This window comes from Phytophthora parasitica, assembly GCF_000247585.1.
Source record: "Phytophthora parasitica INRA-310 unplaced genomic scaffold supercont2.21, whole genome shotgun sequence".
NCBI classification, from domain to species: domain Eukaryota; phylum Oomycota; class Peronosporomycetes; order Peronosporales; family Peronosporaceae; genus Phytophthora; species Phytophthora nicotianae.
The window spans coordinates 591,726-616,387 of record NW_008649007.1 but is presented as its reverse complement, the minus strand read 5'-3'; the positions used below and the strand labels follow the sequence as shown (position 1 = coordinate 616,387).

The 24,662-nt window shown below is 51.3% G+C and overlaps 9 protein-coding genes across 13 annotated transcripts; 2 read left to right on the top strand and 7 right to left on the bottom strand.

Moving 5' to 3' along the window:
* Nucleotides 1-623: 623 nt before the first annotated feature.
* Nucleotides 624-2,280, bottom strand: PPTG_09872 (hypothetical protein; the record flags this gene model as incomplete). The annotated part of the gene is made up of 4 exons (XM_008905663.1): nt 624-1,458; nt 1,518-1,829; nt 1,886-1,982; nt 2,050-2,280. 4 exons carry the CDS (start codon nt 2,278-2,280, stop codon nt 677-679), a joined length of 1,422 nt encoding a protein of 473 aa, XP_008903911.1. The 3' UTR covers nt 624-676.
* A 30-nt stretch (nt 2,281-2,310) lies between these two features.
* PPTG_09871 lies at nt 2,311-4,435 on the bottom strand. 2 transcript variants are annotated; one of them, XM_008905661.1, is made up of 8 exons: nt 4,214-4,435; nt 3,741-4,145; nt 3,623-3,673; nt 3,516-3,557; nt 3,313-3,437; nt 3,160-3,250; nt 2,939-3,095; nt 2,311-2,868 (listed from the first exon to the last, which is right to left on the bottom strand). In XM_008905661.1, the coding sequence occupies exons 1-8, from the start codon at nt 4,382-4,384 to the stop codon at nt 2,483-2,485; spliced, it is 1,428 nt and encodes a 475-aa protein (XP_008903909.1). In that variant the 5' UTR covers nt 4,385-4,435; the 3' UTR covers nt 2,311-2,482. The 2 variants fall into 2 exon arrangements, with proteins under 2 accessions (XP_008903909.1, XP_008903910.1); XM_008905662.1 differs by lacking the exon at nt 2,311-2,868 and having other exon boundaries at nt 2,916-3,095.
* Nucleotides 4,436-4,449: 14 nt separating this feature from the next.
* PPTG_09870 (hypothetical protein) lies at nt 4,450-13,899 on the bottom strand. The gene is made up of 2 exons (XM_008905660.1): nt 13,453-13,899; nt 4,450-13,392 (listed from the first exon to the last, which is right to left on the bottom strand). Exon 2 carries the CDS (start codon nt 13,173-13,175, stop codon nt 4,554-4,556), a length of 8,622 nt encoding a protein of 2,873 aa, XP_008903908.1. The 5' UTR covers nt 13,176-13,392; nt 13,453-13,899; the 3' UTR covers nt 4,450-4,553.
* On the bottom strand, nt 13,388-16,799 carry PPTG_09868 (hypothetical protein). Of its 3 annotated transcripts, XM_008905656.1 has the most exons (3): nt 15,025-16,799; nt 14,826-14,953; nt 13,388-14,750 (listed from the first exon to the last, which is right to left on the bottom strand). In XM_008905656.1, exons 1-3 carry the CDS (start codon nt 16,756-16,758, stop codon nt 14,138-14,140), a joined length of 2,475 nt encoding a protein of 824 aa, XP_008903904.1. In that variant the 5' UTR covers nt 16,759-16,799; the 3' UTR covers nt 13,388-14,137. The 3 variants fall into 3 exon arrangements, with proteins under 3 accessions (XP_008903904.1, XP_008903906.1, XP_008903905.1); XM_008905658.1 differs by having other exon boundaries at nt 14,826-16,799; XM_008905657.1 differs by having other exon boundaries at nt 13,388-14,953.
* PPTG_09869 (hypothetical protein) lies at nt 13,426-16,271 on the top strand. Its single transcript, XM_008905659.1, has 2 exons — nt 13,426-13,999; nt 14,077-16,271. The coding sequence occupies exons 1-2, from the start codon at nt 13,499-13,501 to the stop codon at nt 14,080-14,082; spliced, it is 507 nt and encodes a 168-aa protein (XP_008903907.1). The 5' UTR covers nt 13,426-13,498; the 3' UTR covers nt 14,083-16,271.
* A 1,072-nt stretch (nt 16,800-17,871) lies between the features above and the next one.
* On the top strand, nt 17,872-19,350 carry PPTG_09867 (hypothetical protein). The gene is made up of 2 exons (XM_008905655.1): nt 17,872-18,691; nt 18,772-19,350. The coding sequence occupies exons 1-2, from the start codon at nt 17,920-17,922 to the stop codon at nt 19,230-19,232; spliced, it is 1,233 nt and encodes a 410-aa protein (XP_008903903.1). The 5' UTR covers nt 17,872-17,919; the 3' UTR covers nt 19,233-19,350.
* PPTG_09866 lies at nt 19,285-21,252 on the bottom strand. 2 transcript variants are annotated; one of them, XM_008905653.1, is made up of 4 exons: nt 20,307-21,252; nt 20,132-20,242; nt 19,727-20,057; nt 19,285-19,650 (listed from the first exon to the last, which is right to left on the bottom strand). In XM_008905653.1, the coding sequence occupies exons 1-4, from the start codon at nt 21,112-21,114 to the stop codon at nt 19,359-19,361; spliced, it is 1,542 nt and encodes a 513-aa protein (XP_008903901.1). In that variant the 5' UTR covers nt 21,115-21,252; the 3' UTR covers nt 19,285-19,358. The 2 variants fall into 2 exon arrangements, with proteins under 2 accessions (XP_008903901.1, XP_008903902.1); XM_008905654.1 differs by having other exon boundaries at nt 19,285-20,057.
* A 537-nt stretch (nt 21,253-21,789) lies between these two features.
* On the bottom strand, nt 21,790-23,194 carry PPTG_09865 (galactokinase; the record flags this gene model as incomplete). Its single annotated transcript, XM_008905652.1, has 1 exon — nt 21,790-23,194. One exon carries the CDS (start codon nt 23,192-23,194, stop codon nt 21,935-21,937), a length of 1,260 nt encoding a protein of 419 aa, XP_008903900.1. The 3' UTR covers nt 21,790-21,934.
* A 969-nt stretch (nt 23,195-24,163) lies between these two features.
* Nucleotides 24,164-24,292, bottom strand: PPTG_22699 (hypothetical protein; the record flags this gene model as incomplete). The annotated part of the gene is made up of 1 exon (XM_008905820.1): nt 24,164-24,292. One exon carries the CDS (start codon nt 24,290-24,292, stop codon nt 24,164-24,166), a length of 129 nt encoding a protein of 42 aa, XP_008904068.1.
* Nucleotides 24,293-24,662: the final 370 nt, after the last annotated feature.

The window sequence follows — 24,662 nt, the reverse complement described above, 5'->3', positions numbered from 1 at the left end:
CCGAGTGGCCGCAAACTTTCGCTGTTCGTCCGCATGAGGTCTCCGCCACAGACCTGCGCAGTCACCGAAGAGGCTTCGTTATGGCACATGTAGAGCAGTGTCCCGACTGAAGAAGGTCCTATCACTTTGTTTCACTATGAGAGTATATCCGGGATTTCACATAAATTTCGTACCATTCTGTGTAATTAGAGAAATATGCTTGCTTCTTCTATGATGCAATTTGTACTTATTGAAGTATTTAATTATATTTAATTCGCTATTTATTTGCATTTAACTGCGAAGAATACTACTTTCGTATTTAACCAACTAAATTACAACCCTATATGTTACTGTATCACGGCACGTAGTCTCAAAGAGTTATTTATCGTCAGTTCATTCTTCAATTCGGCTCGAAGCAAGCTCCACACCCGAGCTGCCAAGTCAACAAACATGAACCTTGTCCAGATTATTGTGGTCGTCGTCGTCGTCGTCGTCGTCGTCGTCGTCGCCCTGCTTGTCCAAAGAACCAATGGAAGACCTCTTCAACGCTGTGATCAATCCAACCGACTGCAGCAGCTAGTCTATTTTAGACTGGTTAGCAGCCCATGCCAACGCCAAAACGTACAATGCTAGGATTAGCATTGCTGAAGCAGTGTTATTGTTCTTTCCTCTGTGTAAACGCTGGGCTTCATGTAAACTAAGAGAGAGTAGCAAATGGGTCGTTGCTGAAGTTCTGCATTGACGACTGTCTGGGCGGCCCGTTCATAGGAGCCGTAGTCATGAATGGAGACGCTTGTTGTCCGCCAAAACCTCCGTATGCTGGCATCGCGTTCGTTTGTGGCGCACCAAAGCCCATCGGAGCGGGTACCATAGCGAACGCTCCAGTGTTAGCAACTGTGTTGTACATCATGGGCTGCGCTGGGGCCATCCCGCCGTTAAAGCCTGTTGGTGCCTGCACTGCGTTGTAAGTAGGGAATGGCATTGGAGGCGGCGTCGGTAGCACCTGAACCTTTTCCTTTGGAGCAAGTTGACGAGCTTGTTCCAGCGTCTGGTAGCTCTTGGCGGATCGCTGCACCGGGTTCTTCTCCTCGGGCTTCAAGTTGAGATTCACCATGTCAGAAGACCACAAATCTCCGGCTGTGGTCTTGTCTTCCGTCGGTGTAGGCTCAAGTGTAGCTTCCATTGGAGGTGAGGTTTCCTCAACCGGTGGAGGCGTGAAGTCAAGTCCAGACAACATGGACGTGATATCTTGTTGGAACGGCTGCTTGGAGGGCATCGTCGACATAGCAGGCGTTGACGACATCGGGAATCCATCGGAATCCGTGAAGGCTGGGAAGGCTGCCGTGTTCGAAGTCGGGGAGCTTTGCCACATATCGAAGACAACGGGAGCGTCCGCTGCAGACTTTGCCGCTTTACGAGGAGACGGCGGAGGACTCGGCGACGCAGCCACAGTCTTCGCACGCTGTCGAGATTCCGGGGCTAGACATGAAAGAGTAGTTTGTTAGAGACTTTATAAGAGGGTAGGTGGAGCAACGTACAGATGTAGTCGGGCTTCGGATGACCGCAGGCTTCGCAGATAGGAGCGTGGGGTTTCTCGTTCACCAAAGTGCATCGAGTGCATTCCCAAGGCGAGAAGGAATTCTCACGTGACGCGTTGCGGCTACCACCGCGAGAGTTGCTACCACTGGCATAGCCTCCATTCGAGTAGTTGTACGTGAACGAGCTGTTTCGAGAACCGGAGCTACCGGTACGTGTAGCCGAGCTCACGACATTGTCCTGTTGCTTCGGGAGCTTGGAAGGATCCAGACGGTTTGGTAGTCGACGGAATGACATCCCATCCACGATCAAGTCTAAAGGACAATCAATTGTCAGTGATTAATTAATTGTGGAGCTTCTCGTTACTCACCATACATATCGTTGAGGTCCACGGACGGCTTAATGATAATGTGTACGCAGTGGCCTCCAGGCAGGTTGAACACGTAGTCCCAGTCACCAAACGAGAGCTGCAACATAAAATAATGGTAAAACACGAAAAAAAATAAATCAAACATTTTAAATTACGAAACTTACCGATTGCGAAGTGTACTTGACGATCCCATCAACACGCAGCACTTTCTTACCCGATGCCAGTGAGTGCGTGAGCGAGATCTCGAACTCTCGTCCCTCTTCGACTTTCAGACGCCAAACCACGCGCTTCTTGGAGCTCTCGATGGTTTTACCCACATTCGACACTTCATAGTACAGTGCAGCAGCTCTGGCGTTCGTGGCCTTGACGGTTCCCCATTGACTTTGCCACGACATGTTCAAGGCAAGCGGTTAAGCGTGTGTTGGGTCTTTTGAAACTCTGGAGAAGTCGATGTCTCCTAAGGACGCCACTAAGCAGCCAAGGATAGGTGGGTCGTTACATGTTCACTTGGCTTTAAAAGTCTGTGCTCTTAGTGGTACGTAACGCCCTCACTGGTACCTATATGTATTTTACTTTAGCCACATTCAACAACTACCATCATGTCGGTCCACATAGGCACCTGAAGGAGGTTTTTTGGAACAAACAATTGCGGTTGACTGGGTGGTTCGAGTCGAGGTCCCATCCATTCGTGTGGTTGCCCTGGTAGAAGCAGTTGGGTCCATTGCAGTAGCAGCGGAAGTTGCGGAAGTGGCAATCATCGTCCGTTGAGCATCCGTCCAAATGGTACGTTAAGGGATCGTCATCCCTCCCTTTACCACGAGTAACTGGGAACTCGAACTTCGCGTGTACCGGGTAATGATCGGATAAATCGACCAGCGCCATCTTCATGTTGCTTTGCGGTGCTGTCCAGTCCACGGTGAAATGCTTGACTTGGTTCACGTGGGCTTCGAGTGTTGGGACTTTACTGGGCTGCTGATAAGGAGCTGCAGTGAAAAAAATAAGTGAAATTGCTGAGTCAGTATTAAACAAATTAGGATGGTAGAAATGATATACCTTTGCCGTAAAGAACGTAGTCTAGCCACTCCAATGGACAGCATGGGCAGTAGCACATTGTGTCGGGGTCAACGAATACCAGCCACTTTGACTCATTGATCTCGCTGTGCATTCCGCAGGTTGTACGCGTGAGAAATGACGGGTGGAACACGCCATCCTGGTCATATAGATTCAGCAATGATAAATGACATCGTAGACATAACTTACACTACAAAACGAACCTTCGGCGGCCCCCAGTTCGCTACGTATTGCGCTGAGCATTTGTTGCTGATCGCAGCTCCGTCACGCCCAACAAGTACGTTCGTGTGTGGGCTACAGCATACGACCATGTAGTCAGTAATGAATCTCATAACCGTAAAATACGCAGCACATACTCGCTCGTAAAAGCTTGCTTGCCTATTTGTCGAGGCTCATGAGCTTCAAGCAGCGCCACCAGGTGCGCCACCTCGTCTCCAAAAGTGTGATTGTCGACGTTAAAGTCTCCTGCGAAGATCAACGGCTAGGTATAGTAGTTAGCGCAGCAAAAAAAATAACGAAAGCAGTTAATAGCAACGAACAATGAAGAACTACCACTTACCTCGTGATGCGGGATATCAATTGCATCGATGAATTGACGCATCTAACAGTAAAATAACACAAAACGTTAGCTCCGACCGAAAAACAGCTCGAGAGCATCAAACCTACCTGCTTAGCTTGCTGAATTCGGTCCGACCGGCCTTCAGGTGTCGACCACGCCTTCAGTGTCATCATATCACGAATTTAGAAGCGTTTTCACAATATTTTCAAAACCACGCGCTCATACCTGCATGTGCGTGGCGAACACATTGAAGATCTTGGCTGTTCCGTCAACCGATTTTAATAATCTTGCGTACTTGACTCCCTTGGCAGCCAGACAGTCAGAGTAATGACAGGCATTGCGATACACGTGCTGCGCCTCTCGAATGATGGGCCACTTGGACACCACCATCACTCCTCCGTTCAGTAAACTTGTGAACGGGTCTGGATCGTGCAGAATTGTCGTGGAATAGTTGAATCCAAACACTCTGAATTGGTCCAACATTTCATCGCGTTGCGTTCGAATATCTGCCTCCGCGAAAGTCACAACGTCGATGGTCTCTGAAATCTGATGTAGTGACTCAGGCACTCGCTGCAGTCGCTCACTCTGTCCGTCCTTGGAGACTTCGAACGGTCTGCCAAAGAGATTGTACTACCAAGAGTAGTAATCAACGGATTAGTACATTTTACTAAACGAAGATGGTAATGTATCATTGATACCTGGAGCACTTCAAAGCTCATGCTGTCGACGGCTGTGGAGGCATAATTATGGAGCATTGGGACGTCGTTTTCCCATACTTGAACAGTAATGTTCTTCGCATAGACGTCCAAGTAGCAGAGACCTCCACAAAGCACGAGACACAGTGTGAGGACCTGCAGAGCGAGCGCCATGCTTCCCCTACTGTCGTGCTGCGATGCCCGCCTTCTATTGAAGTGGAATCATGTTGGTGTCACATTGGTGTGCATTAACAACTCGAATAAGTACGATTTTAGATTACTTCAACTTGTTTGCAGGTTATATTACCGCTATACGTAAAAATGCAAAATACGTCGATGGAGCTTACTCGAAGTCGCAGGACACACGGATGGTGCCGGCCTTGACAGCATCGGGCGGGAGGTTGGCCATGTCATCACCAGCAGACATAAGCGCACTCATCGACAGCGAACGCGACGACGTGGCGGATCCAGTTACTTCCACCTTCACTGTTATGTAGCCGACCAATTTGCCCGATTGGTCCTTGAGTATCAGCTCTTCCGTCGATGCAGGCACGTTAATCTTCGTGGCGTCAATCTCCAGCGTCGCAGATCCAAGACGCGTGTCCACCAGCATACTCTTGTCCTTAAGATACACGACCAATCTGGAGTCAGCGCCACTGCGATGTAGCTCCTTGGCAGTCAACGGGAAAGTAAAGCTCTCGCCCCACGACGCGTTGCCGAACTGCTCCTTCTTGTTCTTGACGAACGACATCTTCGTGATGTTCGTCCGGTTCGCGTTCTTGCCAACATGCACCGAGATATATGGTGAAATATTGGGCGTACTGCTTCCCAAGTTGCCCAAACCAAGCACTCCACCGCCAGTCGAGCTCGTGACCACCATGTCACGAAGCGACAGAATCGTCACAAGAACTTGGTGCTTCTCGTCACCGAAAGAAGCAGCATGAGCCGCCTTCGAGCTGTTCTTCTTGAGCATTACGAGCGGGTATTCCTTTTCAGTAATCACGTGACTGACGTTCTTCTTCGTGTTCCCAGGCTTCACTTGCGTATGCACCCATTGGGCCAGATCCGACGCGTACTCGGGTGGCTTGAAATCCTCTTGCAGCTTCGCCATACTTAAAATGCACTTACCGACAGTCTTAGCTACTGTTCCACCGTAAGAATCCTTCACCACGAACTGCACTTCACTCTCCTCGCCTGTCAATGCCAATTGGGTCTTCTCTTCCCACACAGGATTCACTGTGTTGTAAATGACAGCAGTCTTCATCACATCCACGCCGTCGATACGTACAACACACAACGGATCGCACGACTTATCGGAATCCAACCCGTTAGCGCCGAGAACCTCCAGCTCCAAACGCGTAGGCTTGTAGTGTTCCTCGTCAAACTCCGCAATCAGTTTGCCATTCTCCACCAGCTTCGGCTTGCGACGACGACCGCCGAATGGAGAACGATCCACAACAGTCGACTGCACACCCAGCGCAAGATTGTGAGACGTCGACGTGAGACCCTTGAGCAGGACGACACCGGGGCCGGCAATACCCTGTACTGTGCCTTGTACAAGTCCAGTAACGCCACCCTTCATCGCGCCTTCAACTGGTTTCGTGAAAATGCCCGTGAAGCCGCGACCAAGGTCCTTAGCGAACTTGATTCCAGCATTATCATTAGACAAATCTTCAACAGAAGGATCAGGTTTGTCATCAGAAAACTCGCCCACGAACTTATCCAGCGACCCCGTGATCTTCGCGACGGAGGAAGCACCCGACTTGACGATGGTTTTGCCCAGTACTTTCACTCCCTCACCACGAGTTTGAGCATCACCAGTCAATTCTCCCTTCGTAATCTTCAAAAATTCCACCACACCAGAACCCAAGTCTTCCACAAGGCCAATCGGGTTGCCAATGATGTCTGCGCTGCCAACAAGACGGTAAGCCTGCATCACACCTTGTTGGACGTAGTTCGCGACAAGTTGGGATTGAAGACGCTGTTTCGTCGAGAAACATCTAACAATCACGATCTCGCTGAAGCTGAAGGTCGGTGAGCCACTGAGGTTTGATCCGATCAACCCGATGATCTGGCTTAGGAAGCCGAAGATCACGGAGTGGCCTCCACCCGTAGACGACACGATATCTTTGCGCGTGATTGAGTATTCCAAATCAATTGACAGCGAAGATATACGCAGGATGTCGAAGTACACGAGATCCGTTTGGATGCCGCCGTCCTCCGTCACCAACATCACAGGCATGGGTGGAGCACGACGATGAAGTGTGCTCTCAAGCGTCAGTCTTGAGCGGTGCGCCATGGTAGCGTCAGACACCAAGTACGGTTCGAGCAGTTTGACGAGATTCACCAAGTAATCGATATCCACCTTCACTGCTAGATCACTCAGACTGAATTTAAGCAGCTTGTAGGTTCCCATACGAGCCTCGAGATCTGCATCAAGCACCAGCTTCAAGAACGGTTCCGGTTCCTTGCCAACGGACTTGTCACTGTAGCCGGCGTTCACTGGGTTCATGATCACAGGGAACTTGGCAGTCGCCAGCATGTTATCCACTTGGCAGTGCAGCACTGAGAACGTCCATTCCAGCGATGCAGGAGCCTTTTGCACCTTGATGACATCGACTGACGCGAAGAACACTTCCTGAGGGAATCCATCCAGCAAGGAGAATCCAAAACCATCGAACGCGATGTCGAAAGACGACGCGTATAGCATTCGTCGGTGCTGAACATCGCCCTCTCCCTCGGAGTCCTGGCTTTCCAGAAGACTCAGTTCCAACTCCTTCTCAGCGATCTTAAGCACGCGAGTACTCTCTTCAACGACAACTTGGACAGTCAACTCAACGGGATGCTGTTTCTCGCCATCACGTGACACCCACATGGTGATTGGATCCAAGTAGCCGACGTAGTCGATGTCATACTTCTTGGTCTGCGCTTTGGGAGCATCCAGATGCGAAAGACGGAGCTCGACTTGACGTTCCTTTGACAACGGATTGAACCAAGCGAACGCGTGCCACGCACCAGATTTAATAGTGGCAGCCATCGCCTTCTGCCCGCTGCTGAAGATGGACGACTCGCCTAGTTGTGCGCAGTCCACAGTAAACGGGGTGTAGTTCTCAATGCGATACGGCGGTGCGCAGGACACATCGGTCAGAACCACGTACACGTACATGTCGACCACCTGCACACTTGCTTGGCAAATAAGGTATCGCTGACGCACAGATGAGTAGACCTGCAAGTAGAGATCTCCCGCCGTATTGATCGGGATAGCGAACGACCAGTTCTTCTTGTCGGCGTCGGTGCCCCAGTCCTCCGAGAACGAAAACGACACGTAGCGTTGACTTTGCTCCACAGACTCACCCTTCTTCAACGAGCCAAAGTGATACAGCGGTGTAGTCTGGCCATCTTCAAGCGCTAGATGCAGCTGCTTCACCTCCTCCGCGCTTCGCTTGTGGAACATGTCAACAACCTTCTGCGGGTCATTGTCGTGCGAGGCAAAGCTCTGGATGTAGAGTTTCTGATTCAGTCGGTTCTGCACGAAATACCGCGGACTCAACGTGAGCGACACACCTGGCTCGAAAAGCCCGTACAGACCTTCCATCTTGACGCTGAAGACGCTTGGGCCGCATACGATCTCACCCATCGTGTTGATGGCAGTCGTGTTAACCGGTTCCGACCATTGTGCGTTCTTGATAGCATGTTCAGACACAGTAGAAGCCTTATAAGCCGTCTGCGGCATGTTGCCTAGTTCTCCCCATGCCTCTGGGCGACGATTGAGATTCGCACGTGGCTTCAGACTCAGACGATCGTGACGTAGCGACGTCATGATCGGGTAGCTGAATGGTGCACACACGTCCATGGGTTTAAATGAAGATTTCTTCGCGCCTTGTTCGGTAGACGCAAAGTCGAAGGCGAGAGAGGTGTTGTCCACAATCCAGTACGGGCTCGAAAAACGAACGAGTCGAGGGTAACCAGGCAGCGTGATTCGATCAATGTTAAACTTGAGACCAGTGTCGGCTTCCACATTCTCGCGAGACGTCGTGAACTGCTCTACTCCCTTGTGAATCATCATCAGAAGCGGCTTTGACCACGGAGACGCAACGTGCTTGCCCGTACTGTGCTTCTTGGCAACCAGTCGAACAGACAAATATCCTGGGTATCCTCCGGAAACACCAGACACTTCAGTATCGTGACCTGACTCTACAACGCCAGTCAATACTCCATCCGACACCTCAAGTGCACTCTCACGTCGCAGAAGCTCTTCAACTTTGGCGTACTCCGTCTTCATGTCCTGCAAGGAACTGGTCTTGTACTCGATGAAACGGTATTCCATCTCGTACGGCAGCGAGTTACGCACCACAAATGGAGGCAACAGCGCCAATTCCCACTCGAAATGTGAGCGCAGGTGCCAACGACGCACGATCATGTTCGGTGTCAAACTCTTGATGACCTTCGTGCACGTTTCCTCGGTCTCGCCATAGACAATGGTGCCACCACGACGCTGTTTCTTCTTAATCTCTCGTTCAGCATCATGCACCTCCAGCTCTTTGATCGCCTCCGTCGATGTTAACACATCATTGTTCAGTGACGTCTTCACAATCCAGTGTTCGTAGTTTTCTGGACGAGCGTAAAACTCCGTGATCCCCATGAGAAGCGACAGCGGAAGCGAAATTCGCTCATTGGGGCGCAACTTGATAACAGGAGACTCTATAGCCTTCCTGCCTTCGCTTGCAAGACTGAGATATTTCACTTCGTAGCACTCAGAACTGTGGTTGCAGAAGTATGTGTTGGATCTCAGCACAATAAGTTGGCGTCGCGGGTTTTCCAGTCGCGAAAAAACAGTGACAAACAGAGTAGAGGGCGTTGCCTCAGCAGTGCTCACTCCAACGCTAACATTGCCGAATGATGGCAACTTCACCGCGGTATTGCTGGTTCCCCACTGATCGATTTCAAGCGAGTCGAGCGTTGCCTCGCCATTCTTGAGTGCTCCGTGTTCAATATGAGTGCGGTTGTGCGCATCAATCACGATTTCTTCGTCACTACCGTTCAGCTTCAAAGTGACCTTGCATCCCGTAAAGTTCTGCACGAGGCAATCCGTTTCTTTGCGCTTCTTCGCGGCGGTAATGCTTTGGAAGCTGTCCTGGTGTTTCTGCAGAGCATTCTGCTGGGCCTCACCGTCAAGTGCGTCCATCAGAGCACGATATGTCTTCAGAACACTGGGCGTCACATTGATCTGGAAGCGCTTGGCAGCCTCCATCAACACAGAGAAGCCGTTCTCACCAGCTCCAGAAGAGATACCGGCAACCAAATCCCACGGCTCAATGATGTTCTCCATGTCATTCGCGATATCGCTGTAACAGGACGACGACATCTTGAAGCCAAACAGGATCGTCCAGTCGGAATTGCCCGATGTAGCCAACCCGATCCAATCAACGGGTCCGATCTCATCGATTTCCTTTCCAGTTAGCTCCATCGACATCTTCACGTCCTTGATGACAAAGTCACCGCGGCAGAATCGAGCAGGAAGTTCTGCGTCTGTCAGAACAAACCGTAGGTTACCCATCTTGACGTCTGTCGTGAACTGCAGCACCTTCTTCACTGGGTTTGCGTCCTGAGTGAGCTTACTCACCAACTGTTCGGCCTCCTCCAATGCTGCAGCGAAGATACCGTCACGTTTCTTCTTTGCGATCACCTTCGCAGCACTTTGGTACTCACTAATGCCTCCACAGCGCGTAAACGGCTGTAATAACCACTCGCACATCACAAGATCTGTGCCGTTGCCTTCCAAAGCAGGCAACACTAAAGCATCCCAGATCAAGTTGGCCGCATCGTAGTTCTTCAACAGACGAACCAACTTCTTCTGTACATCCAAAGGGTTCTGGTCACCTAACGATCGGTTCTTGACGCGAGCTTCACCCTCAAACAATTCCCAGAATCGGCCTTCAAACGCTGGATGCTTGATCCATTCTGCAAGCTGCTCCGACGAAGTTATCTTCGTGTCACACAGCTTGCTAATCACTTCGAACGAATGATATTCGTTGCCGCGGAGGTTAAGGAAGCCATGGAGCGCATTGCTGCCGTTCGCTGACTTTGAATCGGCGGTAGAAGCTGCAGCTTCATCGGACATTAGATCATCGCGCAAGAATGCTCGCAGCTCTTGGAACTCCAGGAATCCGTTGCCATCCTGGTCGATTTCCTTGAACAATTCACGAACGAAGTGCTCCAATTCACTTTCTAATAAAGTGTCGCCGACCTTGACGCGGCGCAGCAGCAGAAGGAGCTCGGCCAGTTCGATGCGTCCATTTCCGTTTTCATCGATCTCGTTGAAAAGACGGTGGAGGCGGTCGAGAACTGCGTCAACTTCGGCCTGGCGACGGATCTCGTCTTGTTTCAATCGACTCTCAAGGCGAAGTCGGGCCTGGTCGGGTGTAGTCGTCTGCACGTTTCCGAGAGCCTCACCACAAGAAGCCAGCAGCGACAAACTGAGGTCCGACCCAGCAACCAAGACATCCGGCATGTGCATCATTACACTCTGGTGGCAAACCAAGGGGTTCTTGGTGTCTTGAGCAAGTGTGAACTGGAACACAATTGTTGTTGGGGCCAGAATGGTTTCCACCTCCTTCGCACCTTCGACGTATTGAGCTCCAATACTGAAGCTGTGCACGTTGAACTCCAGCATCTCCTTCACTTTGGAGCTTTCGAGATGAATGCTTAACGTAGCTGGCATGTCCACGCGACAGTCTACCACATATTCGCTCTGCCAAGTCTCCACGTTAATATCTGTGAACAACGACTTCGAGAAGGATTGTGTGGGTAGCAGTAGGATGTGGCAGTCGTTCATGTTCACATCGAGATTCAGCAGCATGCCACCAAGCAGGCTGAACGGAGACATCGACACCTCCTTAGTAACCGTATCCACCTCACTCTTGGCAACTTGCACCGGTGCAGGTGACGACTCGGAGTGAGTAATTGGAGTCGTGGGCGGACGCGATGTCGATAGTACCTGGGTAGTCTTCGTGCTCAGTCGATCCACGTACAGCAGGAAATGCTCCAGTGCATTAGCAGAAAGCACCAACTTGACATTATTCACAGCAGCACGCACGTCCTGTTTGCCGCTTTCAAATTGGCTCACATGAGCAGTCAGCATCTGTGGTGGAGTAATCACATCCGACTCGGCAGCGATCTTGCTGAAATCTGCGAACAATACCTTGGCCGTCGGAGACACAGGGTTCAGAACTGAAACCCCAACGTTCACAACAAATGTGGTCTGGCCTAACACCATATCCACGTCGAGTTTCTGCTTCTCTTCACCCTCTGCAATCGTGAACATGCGCACATTGACGCCAAAGCCTATCACCACCATCTCAGCAACTTGACGACCGCGCTCAACAAACCCAATGCTCATGTTCTCCCAGCGTAGTGCGACCTCCATTGCTCTGAACATGATGTTACTCGGCTTGGCAGCGTTCTCCCGCACAATCGCAGTGTAGTCCGCAAGAGAAAGCTCTTCTTTATTGTGACGATAGTACTTGGCCAACCCAGTCGCGCGACTGCGAAGCTTCAGAATCTTGTTCAGCGTCATCGATTTCTCCAGTTTCTGCAGTTCTTCATTGCGGTCCTTTTTCTCCTGACTCGACAGCGACTTGTTGCTGTCCACTTGGTCGTAGTTAGCCACGTAAAACTCTTCATCTTCTTTGGAAATCGGCTTACGGACAGTCTCGTCGTGTTCCAGCGTGCGCACTGATTGCACTAGCACCTGGTGGTCCGTGTACGGCACAAACAGGTCACGTAGCACACCCACTAACAGCTCACGCGTGACGGAAATGCTGTTGATCGAAGACGATGTAAGTTCCACGTGGGCCAGGCGATTCTTCATTGGAATAGGAGCGATGTGCTCCACAATACCCAGCAATCTTGGCATGGGCGGCACCTTCAGCTTCAAATCGAGACCAGGGAAGGACAGCAGAGGCGTCTCACCAGGACCAACACCACCATTGTCTTTCAACGGGTCCTGTTTCTTCTCCACGGCCGAGTTGTCATCCTCTCCATCATCGACAGTAGCAGCGCAGATGTTCATGCCCTTGATGCTCACAGCGTGCTCCACGAGGATCTCCTCTGACGTCAGAACAAGCTGCAAAGCCTCATCGCTGTTCTCATGCAGTACGTCAGTCTGCAAGTCAAACGACTTGAGCGAAACGCTTACACGCGTGGGCTTGAGTACCACAGGAATGGAACTGGTGGTGGCCACCTCTGCGTCCTCGTCGTCCTTCTCCTCGACTTCGTCGTCGTGGCCATCAATAGCAGCAGCTCCAGGCGTCAGGCCTGTGATGGCCACTCTCACATCGCTTACATGGACATCCGCTTGGGCTGCAATCTGCTGCAACACGCGGTCTTTGAAGGAGAACGACTTTGACGGGTTATTGGCCAGCTCCTCCGCCTGTTTCTGCCTCAGCTCCGACGTGGTGCGTTCGGTCACCAGTAGATTCATCCAGAAGGCCGCCTCGGCGAGCTTCATGGCCACAGCGTCCTGCAGCTCGAAGACTCCTTCCACATTGGGGTCTACTATTTGACCATCGACGGCCACTCCTTCCACTTTGACCACCACCTTCCAGGTCGTAGCCAGGTGGATGGTAATCTTCTTAATACTCACGCTCTTAAGATCCACGGGGGCCAGACCCTGCTTGGTGAAGGCCAGCGTCTTAAGGAATTCGCTCTGTAACTTGACGAAGAAGAGCGAGATGGTGATGCCACGCAGCATCTCCGAGGCCGCGCCGACGCCACGTCGGGCACGCACCGCGAAGGAGCCAAAGGTATACTCAACCTGGATGCTATCAGTGAGATAAGCGGCCGCGAACTTGTGAATGAGCCCTGAGAGCAGTGGGAAGACCGTGTAACGCGCCAAAACCGGCACTACGCACAGCGAGAGCGACACGCAGACGCTCAGTATCGCCACTGCCAGCATCCCGATCATGCTGGGCGAGCGGTTCGCGAGAAACAGCAGCAGCTTGGCCAGCGACAACGTCCAAGGGGGGACGACCAACACTCTTGATGCGCACTTGGTGGCTTCTCTGGAAATGAGCGACCAAGATACGCTTTGATGTTTTTAACTTGGCTGTTGTATGCCCTCGCTTGAAGAACAGGATATGATTCAGTGTGATGTGACGTTAGTAATTCTCTGTTTAATGTCACTATCACGAGGCATGATTTAGAAAGATACGAACTAAAAGATCTCTTAGTTTGAGACGCACCTGATTTTTGTGGCTACATTTGACACCTTCAGCTTCGGCAGCCATCATGCGTCGCAGCCTCCAAGTGCCCGCGCTTCCGCGTAAGTTGCTCACGCTAGCGTTCATTGTGCGCGATGATATGGGCTCCCAGCAGGTTCTGCTGGGTATGAAGAAGCGCGGCTTTGGAATGGGCAAGTGGAACGGCTTCGGTGGCAAAGTGGAGGTCTCGGACGCCAGCATCGCGGCTGCAGCAGCGAGAGAGATAGAAGAGGAGGCCAACGTGTCGGTTAAAGCAGAACATCTTCAGCCGCGTGGTGTGCTGCTCTTCTCCTTCGAAGAAGCAAAGGAGGTGATGGAGGTGCACGTATTCCTGACGCAGCAGTTCTCGGGCGAGCCGTCTGAGAGCGACGAGATGAAGCCGCAGTGGTACGACATCACGGACATCCCGTTCAAGAGCATGTGGGCGGACGACCACTTCTGGCTGCCGCACGTTCTCAGCGGCAAAAGCGTGCAAGGACATTTCCATTTCGCTGCAGACGAGGACACACTGCTAGACCACAACCTCGAGGTGACGCCTATTTGAGTCGATTATATATCGTCGGATACTAGAAAATTAAAGCGACGACATTCTCGTTCATTGTCTAGCGTTAGTGTGCGAGGGCACGTTAGCGCAACCATTTAGTCTTCGTATTTGGTATGACGACGACTAGTTCGTCGGGCGCGTGGCGATCCAGTACAGCGAGTTGGTGCGCGAGCTGCCGTCGTCGAAGAACGTCATGTTCTGGACCTTCGACCACGCGTCGGCAGGGTCGATGATAGCCAAGTCCAGGTACGCGTAGCCCTTCCAGCGGTCTTCGATCGGGTCTTGTACACGGTCGAACGCTTGTTGCTGCAGAATCGGGTACTCTTCCTTGACGTACGCAGGCTTTAAGAACGCGTCCGTGATCGGCGTGAACGGGATCATATTGATTAGGTGCATGTGCTCCACTTGCGGACCGAACCACGTCGTGTACGACACCTTCGTAGCAGCCACTTGCCCCGTCATCTTGTTGGCGGCGTAGATCGGCTCGTAAATATTCGAGCTGGAGGGCATCTGCCAGTACGTCTGAGCGCCACGGATCTCAAGAGCAAGCAGGAGGTGGCCCATGTGCTCCACTTCCGGGACTTTGAAGGACTTGCCCACCAGATACACGCCATAGTAGGCGTTGATGGCTTCGCTAACACTCTCCTGAGACTTGCCACCATCAAGAGTGTACACTCCACTGGCAAACGAGTGGCCATCGAACCAAGAAAAGTGACGAGTGAACGGGAAGAACGTACTGCATCAAAAGTAAGCGAGATAACTGGTTCAGTACCAGCAAACAGGGGATACAACGGGGCAAATGGATACGTACTCGCTTTGGTCGGGACTGGCAATATCACGCACAATCGACATCACAACGGCCTTGTGTGTTTTAACGAAGGCTGGACGGTATTTGCCCACGACAGCGACCGCGTACAAGAAGTAGCCGTAGTGGAAGTGCTGCATAATAAGACAGTAGATTGTGAGTCCATCAGGGTCACAATGAGCGATGCAGCATGTAGACTACGTACGTGGTCGTTGTACCATCCGTTGCCGAAGTCCGTCATCCAGAACACACCCTTGAGTCCGTTGAGCGAGCACAAGCCGCCCCAGCTGCGGTCATATACGAAGTGGTCACTGTTCTGGCCCAGCATCCACGGAGTCAACCACTCCTCCAATTTGTCCAGCATGTCGTCACGAAGCTCCTTCTCGTCTAATTTGTCTGCGATGAGGACCAATCGGGCTTGACGTCCGATCTCCTTGCCGAAGTAATACGGATCGTCGGCCTCGGGCGTGTAGTTGGAGTCGTTAGCAAGAGCAACCTTGATCGCCTCCAGATACTGTGGCTGGATCTGCACGTTTTCTTCTTGGAAAGAGGCAGTCGGTAAACTGTCTTGCATCTCCCAGCAGCTACCAAGTACTGCCGTCATGACCGACTTGAGTGTACGGTGTCCAAACTGCCCCAGAACTTGGAAAGCATCGCTGTCGGTCTTGAACGTCGCGACGTGGTGTGGATTCGCCATCATCAGCAGCTCAGCAGTCGAAGTCGACTTCAAATTCGGCTCGCCAAGATCGGGGAATGTCTTCGTCTTCCAGCAGAACGAGAACGACGCATCGGTATCTTTAACGTCCGTAGTGATCGAGGAGCCCACTGGATAAATAGCAGCTGCCTTGTCAAGAGCCTTAATGGCGGCGTGTGATGATCCCTGTGGAACAATTGCCAAGCGAGCAGCTCCAGTGAAGAAGTCTGTGTCGACCAGACGGATGTTGGTGGGGGTAGTGAGCTCGCCGCGCCAGTTGTACGGGCGGTAGTCCTTCTCGTTGGCGTATTGTAGCTGCAGCGTGCGCACCTTGTCAAAATATAGGATCCACTTCTGCTGAGACTTGCCAGTACCGTGCGCACTCTCGCCTGCGCCGTAGACTTCAATGTCGAGCTCGAAGCGGTTGCTGGTCCACGTCTGGAGCTCATTCCATGGAGTCAGCGGGTCCTTCTGCTCCACTTTCTCACCATTGACAGTCGAAACTGTGGCGTTGAACTCTAGGACGGGCAGTACATTCTGGTATTCCACCGTGACGTAGGGTGAGCCTCGCACCATAGGCACCTTCATCCACTTGTTTTCCTCTCCATAGTAATACTGCAATAACACCGAGAGCACGTCAAAACCCACGACGTTTCTGGACGTACTGTTGCCGTCACCCAACAGAGCGCTGCCAGTCTCGTTGCCGTCCAGCACCTTGTGACTGTAAGCTGTGAAGCTGGCGTCCACGTTAAAATACTCGGTGATGGTGTCCTTGGTGGCCACGCGACGAGAGTCTCCATACGAGATCTCGAGTCTCTTGGGTAGGCTTCGAACGGTGTAGGGACTGAGTGTGACCTCACCGGCGCCAGCATTGAGACCGTGGCTGTCGGCCACCATGAGGTTGGACCAGAACTCGTTGGTGGGCAGCGAGCGGCCGAAGTCATTGCGACGCACGAGCTTGGGTGGTAGCGGGTGCAGCTTCTCCTCGAAGGGGGGCCGCATGGTCAGCAGCTCAGCGTCAGTGAACTTGACCTCTGCTGGCGCCTTGGTTGGTGCCGGTGCGGAGCTGGACGCGGCTGAAGATTTTTTGGAGCCATCGCTGCTGATGAGAATGCAGATTGTCGCGATGGCCACCAGCGCCAGCGGCACGATCACGTACAGGGCGCGACGCAGCGGGGGGCGGCCGCTCTGCTGCTGCTGGGCCGAGTGACCCTGTAGCAACGGCGAGCTCTCGTTCACGGCCATCGTAGGGAGCTCCTGAGACCTAGTGCGTCAGCCAGCAAAATAAAGAATGATCCGATCTGATTCCCCACCCTGTTTTTGGTGTGCAATACGTAAGTAGAAATGCATAGTGAAAGCAAGATGTCTGCTTGGTACCGCGTACCAGTACGTGGGATTTAGAAAGATACCGCACTGGCCAATCACAGGTCTCAAAATACAGATTTCATCGTCAGGAGAATGTCTCCGATTCGAGGCCTGTTGTTTAAAATAATAATTTATTCTGCAGGAGTAATATATTGGGAATTCGCGAGAGGAAGCATCATGAGAGGTGGGTATAGTCCTGCTTACACTGCGGCTCAGATGCCTAAACTCCAGATACCCAGGGGACCTCCAGACCGTGAAGGTTCCAAAGTTTTGGCACATCCGATGAAGTACAAAACTTTCATCATGTCACAATGGAGAGTTCACTATGGTATTCGCAAGGTGGGCCGCCTAATGGATTTCGATGCTGCTCAAAAGAACGCGATGCCAGCGCATGGAGCCATTGGTGGACAATAATCGTCTCCATTGAAACGTGCTCGAATCACTCCGATGGAATTGAACTCGTGTTGCTCAGATTCTTAGCAGCAATAGCGCAGTAAATTGGCTTGCTGTCCAGGCCTTCCAGGTCCTCGCAAGCAGCTACGACGTCAACAGCAGCGGCAGAAGGTAGCGGAAAAGGTAAGTCACTTGAGTTCGAGTTGGTGAATTCCAGAATGATTCATTAAAATCTTATCTTCACCTTTTCAGTAACGCACTGCTTCACCACAGCACGAGGAGGGAAGCCCCAGGCACAAAACCCCCTTTGACCAAATGGTTCATCAATCTATCCCTAAGGAAAAATCACTGGCCTTTCCTGCCAATCCTCCACCGGATTGACAGGCCTCGACACGAGCGTAAGTTCTCTGAGTTTTAGCCGAAAGACTCATAATTCTGAGATAGGTGTGCATGCGCCGTCCCCATTGCTTTAAGGGTAGTTTGCACAACTTAGCCTCACGCATGTTGGAAAGATCCTCAATCAATAAATCGGTTTTCACCAATGCGCAGTTTTTCCCCTCTTTTTTTCCACGCCACACCATCGCTAAATCATCTGTAACACGTCACACATTTTGCTTTTCAACCAATCCCAGCCATTCACTCTAGCTCATGCTGCAACGAAGAGCTCCGTTAGTGCTGCGACGCTGCCTGTCAACGGCAACTGGTCTGCGCCGCGCCAAAGGACTGAACCTCACTCCGTACGTGTCTCCTCTGCTGTTGCGATTGCATCCTGACACGGTACAGCGCCAAGCTCCCGCTTTGGCTCAGGAGAACGAAGAGGCACTCAAGCAGCTCAACATCTTCCTCGAGTTGGCTGCGTCCGGCTGCAACAACGACGCATTCAATGCGCGCAAACAGGTTGTGGCTCTGAGCGAGAGCCGCCAAGCAGTTTCCGAGGAGCCGGTGCGGTTTCCACTGGTTTTTAATGTCCCGGCGGACGATTCCGAGACCCAGGAGCACGTGGACGAGTTCGTTCAAGTTAAGTACACTGTAGAAGTGCCGGGGCGTCTGGTGAAGCGCACACTGTCCAATCTTGGACGGTCTGTTAGTGTCCGTAATGACCCCGAGGCTGCACTGCATGCCCCATTTGCACGGGAATGGCAGCGCACTACGAAACGAATTCTGCAGGATTTGTTCCAGATTGCACAAGTGCCTCTTGTAGTGGAAGAAGGAGAAGAAACAAAGACGACAGCGTTGGCTGAGTGGCTGGCTGAAGAAGAAACTGTTGCAGATCAAGCGGACATGCACGGAATTCGTGTTGGAGAGCAGAACCGAGCGAAGAAGCGAGAGCACGAACAGTTTGACAAGATGTTCCACCAGATGCTCACGCACGAAAAGAATATCGTACAGGAAACGACGACGGGGCTGGAAGATGGACCGAGTAAGTGCTGTTTGCATCAGTTTCTCTTCGATTATCTTCTCACCACTGGGTTTATCTGTCATTTTGTACTCTTCTTGCAGCTACGCAACATGCTGTATTGACTAGTTTACTGCACTCGAGACTCTTCCTGCCAAAGTTTCGAGATCCGCATATGAAGAAGAGCGCGTTCCACTGGATTGCGAACCTCTTGCTCGTCAACTTCATGGAGCTGCGTCTGCACAGTCTCGTGTGGAATAAAATCACGCTACTGATCACTGCCGACGCCGAGGTGGAAGAGCCTCAGGTGTCTTGGGATGAAGAAGCTCCTGAACAGGGCATGGGGATCCTCATTCCTGTTGGCATGGACGTCGATGTACTGATCGACTTTATTTACGAGAACGTTGAGGATCTGGAATTTGCACTGGAAGAGAAAAGTGCTCGGGCTGAAGCGGCAGCCAAAGAGCAGCAACGTCTTCGAAGAGAGAAGAAGAAACAGAAGAGGAAACAAAAGCGGCGAGGACACTTTTACCAAGATGAGCTAAACGCTATCTTCCGACGATGATAGGATCATCACAAACCTAGAATCAATACAATTACTGTTCTAAATTCTAGAATAAGTGGGTCATCGTTGTGTAGAGATTTGAAGTTAATATATGAGATGCTAAAAGCTAAAAGCTAAATGCAGATGCTAAGACAAGTGGCCGGTGCCGTAGGTGGTAGTGGACTCGGATGTGACCTGGGGAGCTGGTTGGAAGCGGCGCCATACCAGATAAGCACTGGACACGACCAGATTGAACAGCCCGCAGGTCACCCATACATGGCGCTTCTGAGCGAGCAATACCCCCGAAAGCACCAGGATCTTTGGCAGTGTGATGGTCCAAGCGCCGATGTTGCCGAACGGGACAACAAACGGACGCTCCGTGTCTTTCTCAGTGTATTTGAGCCGCAGGAACGCGAAGAACTCCAGCAACAACGTGAGACTGTAGCAGAGAGCCATAAAGTGCCAAATCAGTGTACATACACAGCAATATCAATAGCAATAGGCACGTCACGTACTTGTTGAAGAACGTATCGAGCACCACCAGGAACTCGAACGAGAAGTTCATGAGCACTCCCGTGGTCATCGTTTGGAAAATCACCGCAGCTATGGGCGTTCCGAAGCGCTTCCACTCGATAGCGAGGCAGGATGGTAGCATCTTGTAGTCCGCTGTCGCCCACAGCGCGCGTGAGCTGCACGCCATGACGACATTGAACTCTCCTAGCGTCGCAACGACTGCAGCCATGCCAACCCAGACGCCCAGCCACGGAGCAATCGTCATCGCGATAGTCTCCAGAGAACCCTCGTGCCACTGAGAGAAGTCAGACTGCACCATGATGCCAGCACCAACTGCAAACAAGAGATAACCAAAACGTTTAATATGAGTGGAATATGATAAATAGTAATACTTGTCTAGAACATACCTGGGAACGCATAGTTGATCGTGATCAGGATCATTGCGATCACTATGGCAATCGGGTAGGTCCTGCCGCCGTCCTTCACTTCACCTGCGACGCACCCAAGCGAGTCCCAACCTACAACATACAGCAGTCAGAAGTCACCGGCGCAACAGTATTAACTGTTCACCATATCATTTACCTTGGTAGTTCCATAGGATCGTAGAGAGAAACAGCGACCAGTCGATTTGTGGCGCTACGCTGCCCCATGTCGCCAGGTTAAACGTCTCCACCGACAACGGTTCCAGTACGAACGGTGCCAATACAAATAGTGACATGAGAACTGAAGCTAGAGCCACAGCGCGCATGCCAACTGCGTTGGACGTGAACACCAGAAGCAGTGCACAGCACTTGACCAGCCATTGCTCCGTGCTTGTCAGTGTGTAGCCATAACCTGACGCCATAAATGCCTCCACATAGCTGCAGAATAACACTGGATACGTTGGCAAGTCGCAGACGTTGCTGGCGATGCTGTTGAAGGCATTAACCCAACCTGCGTACTGGCCCAGTCCACGTCGTACCCACAGAATGTAGCCACCATTCTCGTCGATCATGGAGCTGAGCTCTGCCGTCATGAGAGCTTGCGGTAATCCCCACGTGAACGGCAGTAGAACTACAGCCAGTAGTACCGGGTACGCTCCAGCTGCTCGCACTGCATCCTCGACTCCAAATGGCCCTGCTGCAACAGCGAAGTATGCGATGAAGCCAAGTGTAATGTGGTTGATAGTGCGTGTCTTAGTCCTTCCTTGCTTTCGCGCCTGCTCCTCAATCTCCTCATATTCTAATTGGCTTTCCAATAGATGGTGGTGGCCTACTGGGCTCGGCAAATTGCGCCACGACTTGAGTGGCGAGCGATCCGCAGACGAAGGAGGAACGAGGTGCAGTCTGACGCTCTCGTCGTGCGAGTCAAAGCGCGTGCGGATCTCTGGACGCTCCGAGCTCGTGGTCATGGGCGCTGCAGTTCCTGGCTGACTTATTCACACCCAAAGCTTTTCTTGGGCTGCAGACAAGTCCAGCTTTGCCCGTCGTACATGTAACGGGTAACTTCGTCTCAAGGTCCCACCTGCGAAAAGCTCACTTTATGTTGGAAACACTAATACAAAGTGGTGCACATATCTCGCAGTGGACCACATGAGTGACGCTGCACCAGTCATTCTGTGCTACACTTCCGACAGTGCCAACAACAAGGTCAGTTGCGAATCCGACACCAAGAAACTTCAGTAGAGCTTAATTGCTGTATGGCGTGCTCATCCAACAGCCCGCTTCCACTCTCTCGACGTGTGCGAGTGGGTATAGTATGTAGCAGAAAGCGAGCGTTGCGGTGTGAAGGTGGAGGAGAGTGCATCTCATCTGTCCGGAAGCCGCATGCACTGCTGTATCGCTTGTTGCGGCGCCGTCCGTTCAAGTGGGTACGGCGGTCGTACATGTCCGTCCAGCGTGTTTTGGTTCCTTATTTATGCAAGATACACTCTGTTCTTTTCTTCGCCAGTAGAAAAGTCCAATTTTTTTCACTTGCTAGAACAATCCTCCATTCTCTAACTCACCGCCGCGTTCATCTCTTCCAAGGAGTTAGTGGGCGCGATGGTCTTAAGAACGGTGACATTCCTGTCAATTTTTTTTAAAAAGTAGTAGTGTATTGAATAATTCGTTTAGTGTTATACGAGATCGAAGTGAGGAAAACAACCATTGTGGAGATACTCAATGACATTCACAATAGACTACAATTCTCTGATCGATCCGACTCAATGTGAATTTAAAGCGAATGAGTTGCTAGTGGGTAGACACACCAGCTTGTATCACGTGGGCACCGTCACCAGTACGCGTGAGGAAGCTTGTTGGGTTGGGACGCATTGAGCCGAACTTGTCCTTTGGGTAGTCAGCAACCAGCGTTTCCATAAGCTTCTGTGCGTGCTGTTGCTGCACGAGTGCAACAATGCAGCCACCGAAGCCAGCGCCCGTCATACGCGCGCCAAACACGCCTTCACAGCCGCGAGCCGTCTCTACCAGGTAGTCCAGCTCGGGTGTGCTCACGTTGTAGTCATCACGCAGAGAATCGTGGCTCTCGAACATGAGCTGGCCCGCCTCAGCGTACTGACGCGCACGGATGTGCTCCACAGCGGCCACGGTACGCTCGTTTTCCGTGATCACATGGCGCGCACGACGATACACCACCTCATCGCCCAGCGCCTCACGAACAGCGTCCAGTTCGGACATCGTCGCGTCACGTAGGTGCGTCATCTGCGGATGACCGTGAGTCTGGAGTGTCTTGACGGCCGCCTGGCACTGCATGACGCGCTCCTTGTACTCGCCGCCGTTCAGCTCATGCTTAACGTTCGAGTTGCACACCACAATAACCACGTCCGGGTCCTGGAAGGCCACAAGTGTGGGCTCCTTGGCGCGACAATCGATTAATAGTGCGCAGTCCTTCTTGCCACACGAAGAGATGAACTGGTCCATGATGCCACAAGGCACATTGCAATACTCGTGCTCCGCCGTTTGACAGAGTAGCGCCTTCTGGATGGCCGGCACCCCATCGATCTCAAACAAACTTTCCAGAAACGTGGCAAAACTTACTTGCAGCGCCGCAGAGCTGCTCACGCCGCTGCCTAGAGGCACCGTGCTTGCGATGGCTGCATGTACACCCAAAGGTTCCTTGCGGTTTAAGTGCTTGAGGTATACGGCCGTCACGCCCTTGGGGTAGTTACCCCATGACGGTTGCGTCTTATCCAGTTGCTCCGTGTTGTTGGCCGGGAACTCCAGCACCTGACCGGGAAAGCTCGCGGACGTCAGTTTGGAAATCGATGCAGACTCGGCGGGTGCGCGTACGCCCACCACTACCGTCGTCTTGTCCAGTGCCAAGGGACACACGAAGCCGTCGTTGTAGTCTGTGTGTTCACCAATGAGGTTCACGCGTCCGGGTGCGGCTGCGATGGTCAGAGCCCCGCGCGGGAGGTTAGCGTACTGCTTGAAGGTGGAGTAGAAGAGGCTGACGGCCTGCTCCACCACGTCGACGTTGTCGGATCCGGCCATGGATGTCTTGGTTTAAGATGCGATGTGTTGCTTGGTTGCTTGGGAAAGAGGCAATTGCAATGTGAGACCTTGAGTCAGGACTCATGAAATTCATTTGAAGTTGAATCTGCAATCCAAATGTTGTCAACATTTGTCGAGCGCCCGCCTGTACATATTTTTTTTTTGGACGAAAATTGTTGTTATAACGATAACGACAATTTTCGTCCAAAAAACAAAAAGAAAAATAAAACCGAGCTTTATTGTGAATTTACTTTGGATGACTCCTTGGTAGCAGGATATCGATGCATCCAAGCTGTGCTTGCCAGCAGAAGGCAATTGCGGGTTTGCATTAGCTTCAGCTTTTCCATCGAGGGCATCTATGAATTAGCTTACACAATTCAAATTATTCGACGTTTTACCACAATTTTATGTCCTTTTTTAACCCCTTTGTTTTAGATTTATGCGTTGTTTTACGCGTGGAAATCGTCGGACAATCGAAGCGGTTTTCACAATAATTTATCTTTAGTTACAAAACGGTTTAATTCACACCAAATTGGTTGCGGGAACACGGCCTTTGTATTTAATGAAGTTCAGCCATGTATTTAAATAATCACGTTGCTACTTAAAAGTCGGATGGGAATCGTATGATAAGACTAAAAAGTGATCTCACCAAAATTTTCTGCGCTCTTTGGCATCTATTACAAGGAGTGCATAACGAGTTGATCTTTTCATTATTAAAAAGAAATTTGAACTTTGCTTGTTGCTTGTGCCAGTGGTTGTTCTCTGGATATTTATATCCAGAGTCTTAGGGGGGATCGGAAAGCGTCGACGATCCTATCAAATAACATTTTTATGTATATATCTCGCCTAAGACCAATTACAGAGTTTTGGTTTGCCAGAAAGCGCCAGCTTCCTTCGTAGTGATCTGAGACCTACTGCATCAATGCAGTAAATGAACTGATATGTTGATATACAAGTTTTCTCTCAGCTTTAACCTTCCACGTGTTGTTTCTGAAGCAGCGCGCTATACAGACAGAAGTTGTCCTTAAGTCGGGCGATGTGCTCTTGAAAGAGTTCTGTGTCTGCTGTACACGGGTCTTGACCAAGGCTTTTGGGCATGTAGTCCACCTGAGGACTTTCTTTCTGGTCTTCGTTTATTGCCGACACAGCTTTCTCAACCCACTGAATTACTTATACGTTGTACTTTCAATCAGGAGGGATCGATTGTTTCACTTTCCAGCTACGAAATCGTTTCTTTACGTTGGTTTGCATATAGATAACAATACGAATTTGAGCTTGAGCACGGTTTATCTGTGCTCGCACCTGTTGTACCCTCAGCCACCGCTCGTTCGACTTGTCTGGGGCAAAAGCTTCTCCATGAAGTCGAGAGAGTAAATAAGCGATTGCAAGTTGTATCTCTTTCACCTCAATCTAAATATAATTTGTTTCGAATATATGAAACATGCTATTTTTGTGTTAACCCTTGTAA

Bases quoted from the DNA above. Each gene is read 5' to 3' on its own strand.
- PPTG_09868 (XM_008905656.1), bottom strand. From the start codon at position 16,758: ATGGCCGTGAACGAGAGCTCGCCGTTGCTACAGGGTCACTCGGCCCAG. The intron at 14,954-15,024 runs GTACGTAGTCTA...CTTATTATGCAG, and splicing joins ACGGATGGTACAACGACCAC to CACTTCCACTACGGCTACTT. The intron at 14,751-14,825 runs GTACGTATCCAT...CTTTTGATGCAG, and splicing joins GCCAGTCCCGACCAAAGCGA to TACGTTCTTCCCGTTCACTC.
- PPTG_09867 (XM_008905655.1), top strand. From the start codon at position 17,920: ATGCTGCAACGAAGAGCTCCGTTAGTGCTGCGACGCTGCCTGTCAACG. The intron at 18,692-18,771 runs GTAAGTGCTGTT...CTCTTCTTGCAG, and splicing joins GGGGCTGGAAGATGGACCGA to CTACGCAACATGCTGTATTG.
- PPTG_09870 (XM_008905660.1), bottom strand. From the start codon at position 13,175: ATGATCGGGATGCTGGCAGTGGCGATACTGAGCGTCTGCGTGTCGCTC.
- PPTG_09871 (XM_008905661.1), bottom strand. From the start codon at position 4,384: ATGGCGCTCGCTCTGCAGGTCCTCACACTGTGTCTCGTGCTTTGTGGA. The intron at 4,146-4,213 runs GTATCAATGATA...TACTCTTGGTAG, and splicing joins TGAGCTTTGAAGTGCTCCAG to TACAATCTCTTTGGCAGACC. The intron at 3,096-3,159 runs GTTCGTTTTGTA...CTATATGACCAG, and splicing joins CGAACTGGGGGCCGCCGAAG to GATGGCGTGTTCCACCCGTC.
- PPTG_09869 (XM_008905659.1), top strand. From the start codon at position 13,499: ATGCGTCGCAGCCTCCAAGTGCCCGCGCTTCCGCGTAAGTTGCTCACG.
- PPTG_09866 (XM_008905653.1), bottom strand. From the start codon at position 21,114: ATGACCACGAGCTCGGAGCGTCCAGAGATCCGCACGCGCTTTGACTCG. The intron at 20,243-20,306 runs GTAAATGATATG...TGTATGTTGTAG, and splicing joins GATCCTATGGAACTACCAAG to GTTGGGACTCGCTTGGGTGC. The intron at 20,058-20,131 runs GTATGTTCTAGA...TCTTGTTTGCAG, and splicing joins GATCAACTATGCGTTCCCAG to TTGGTGCTGGCATCATGGTG.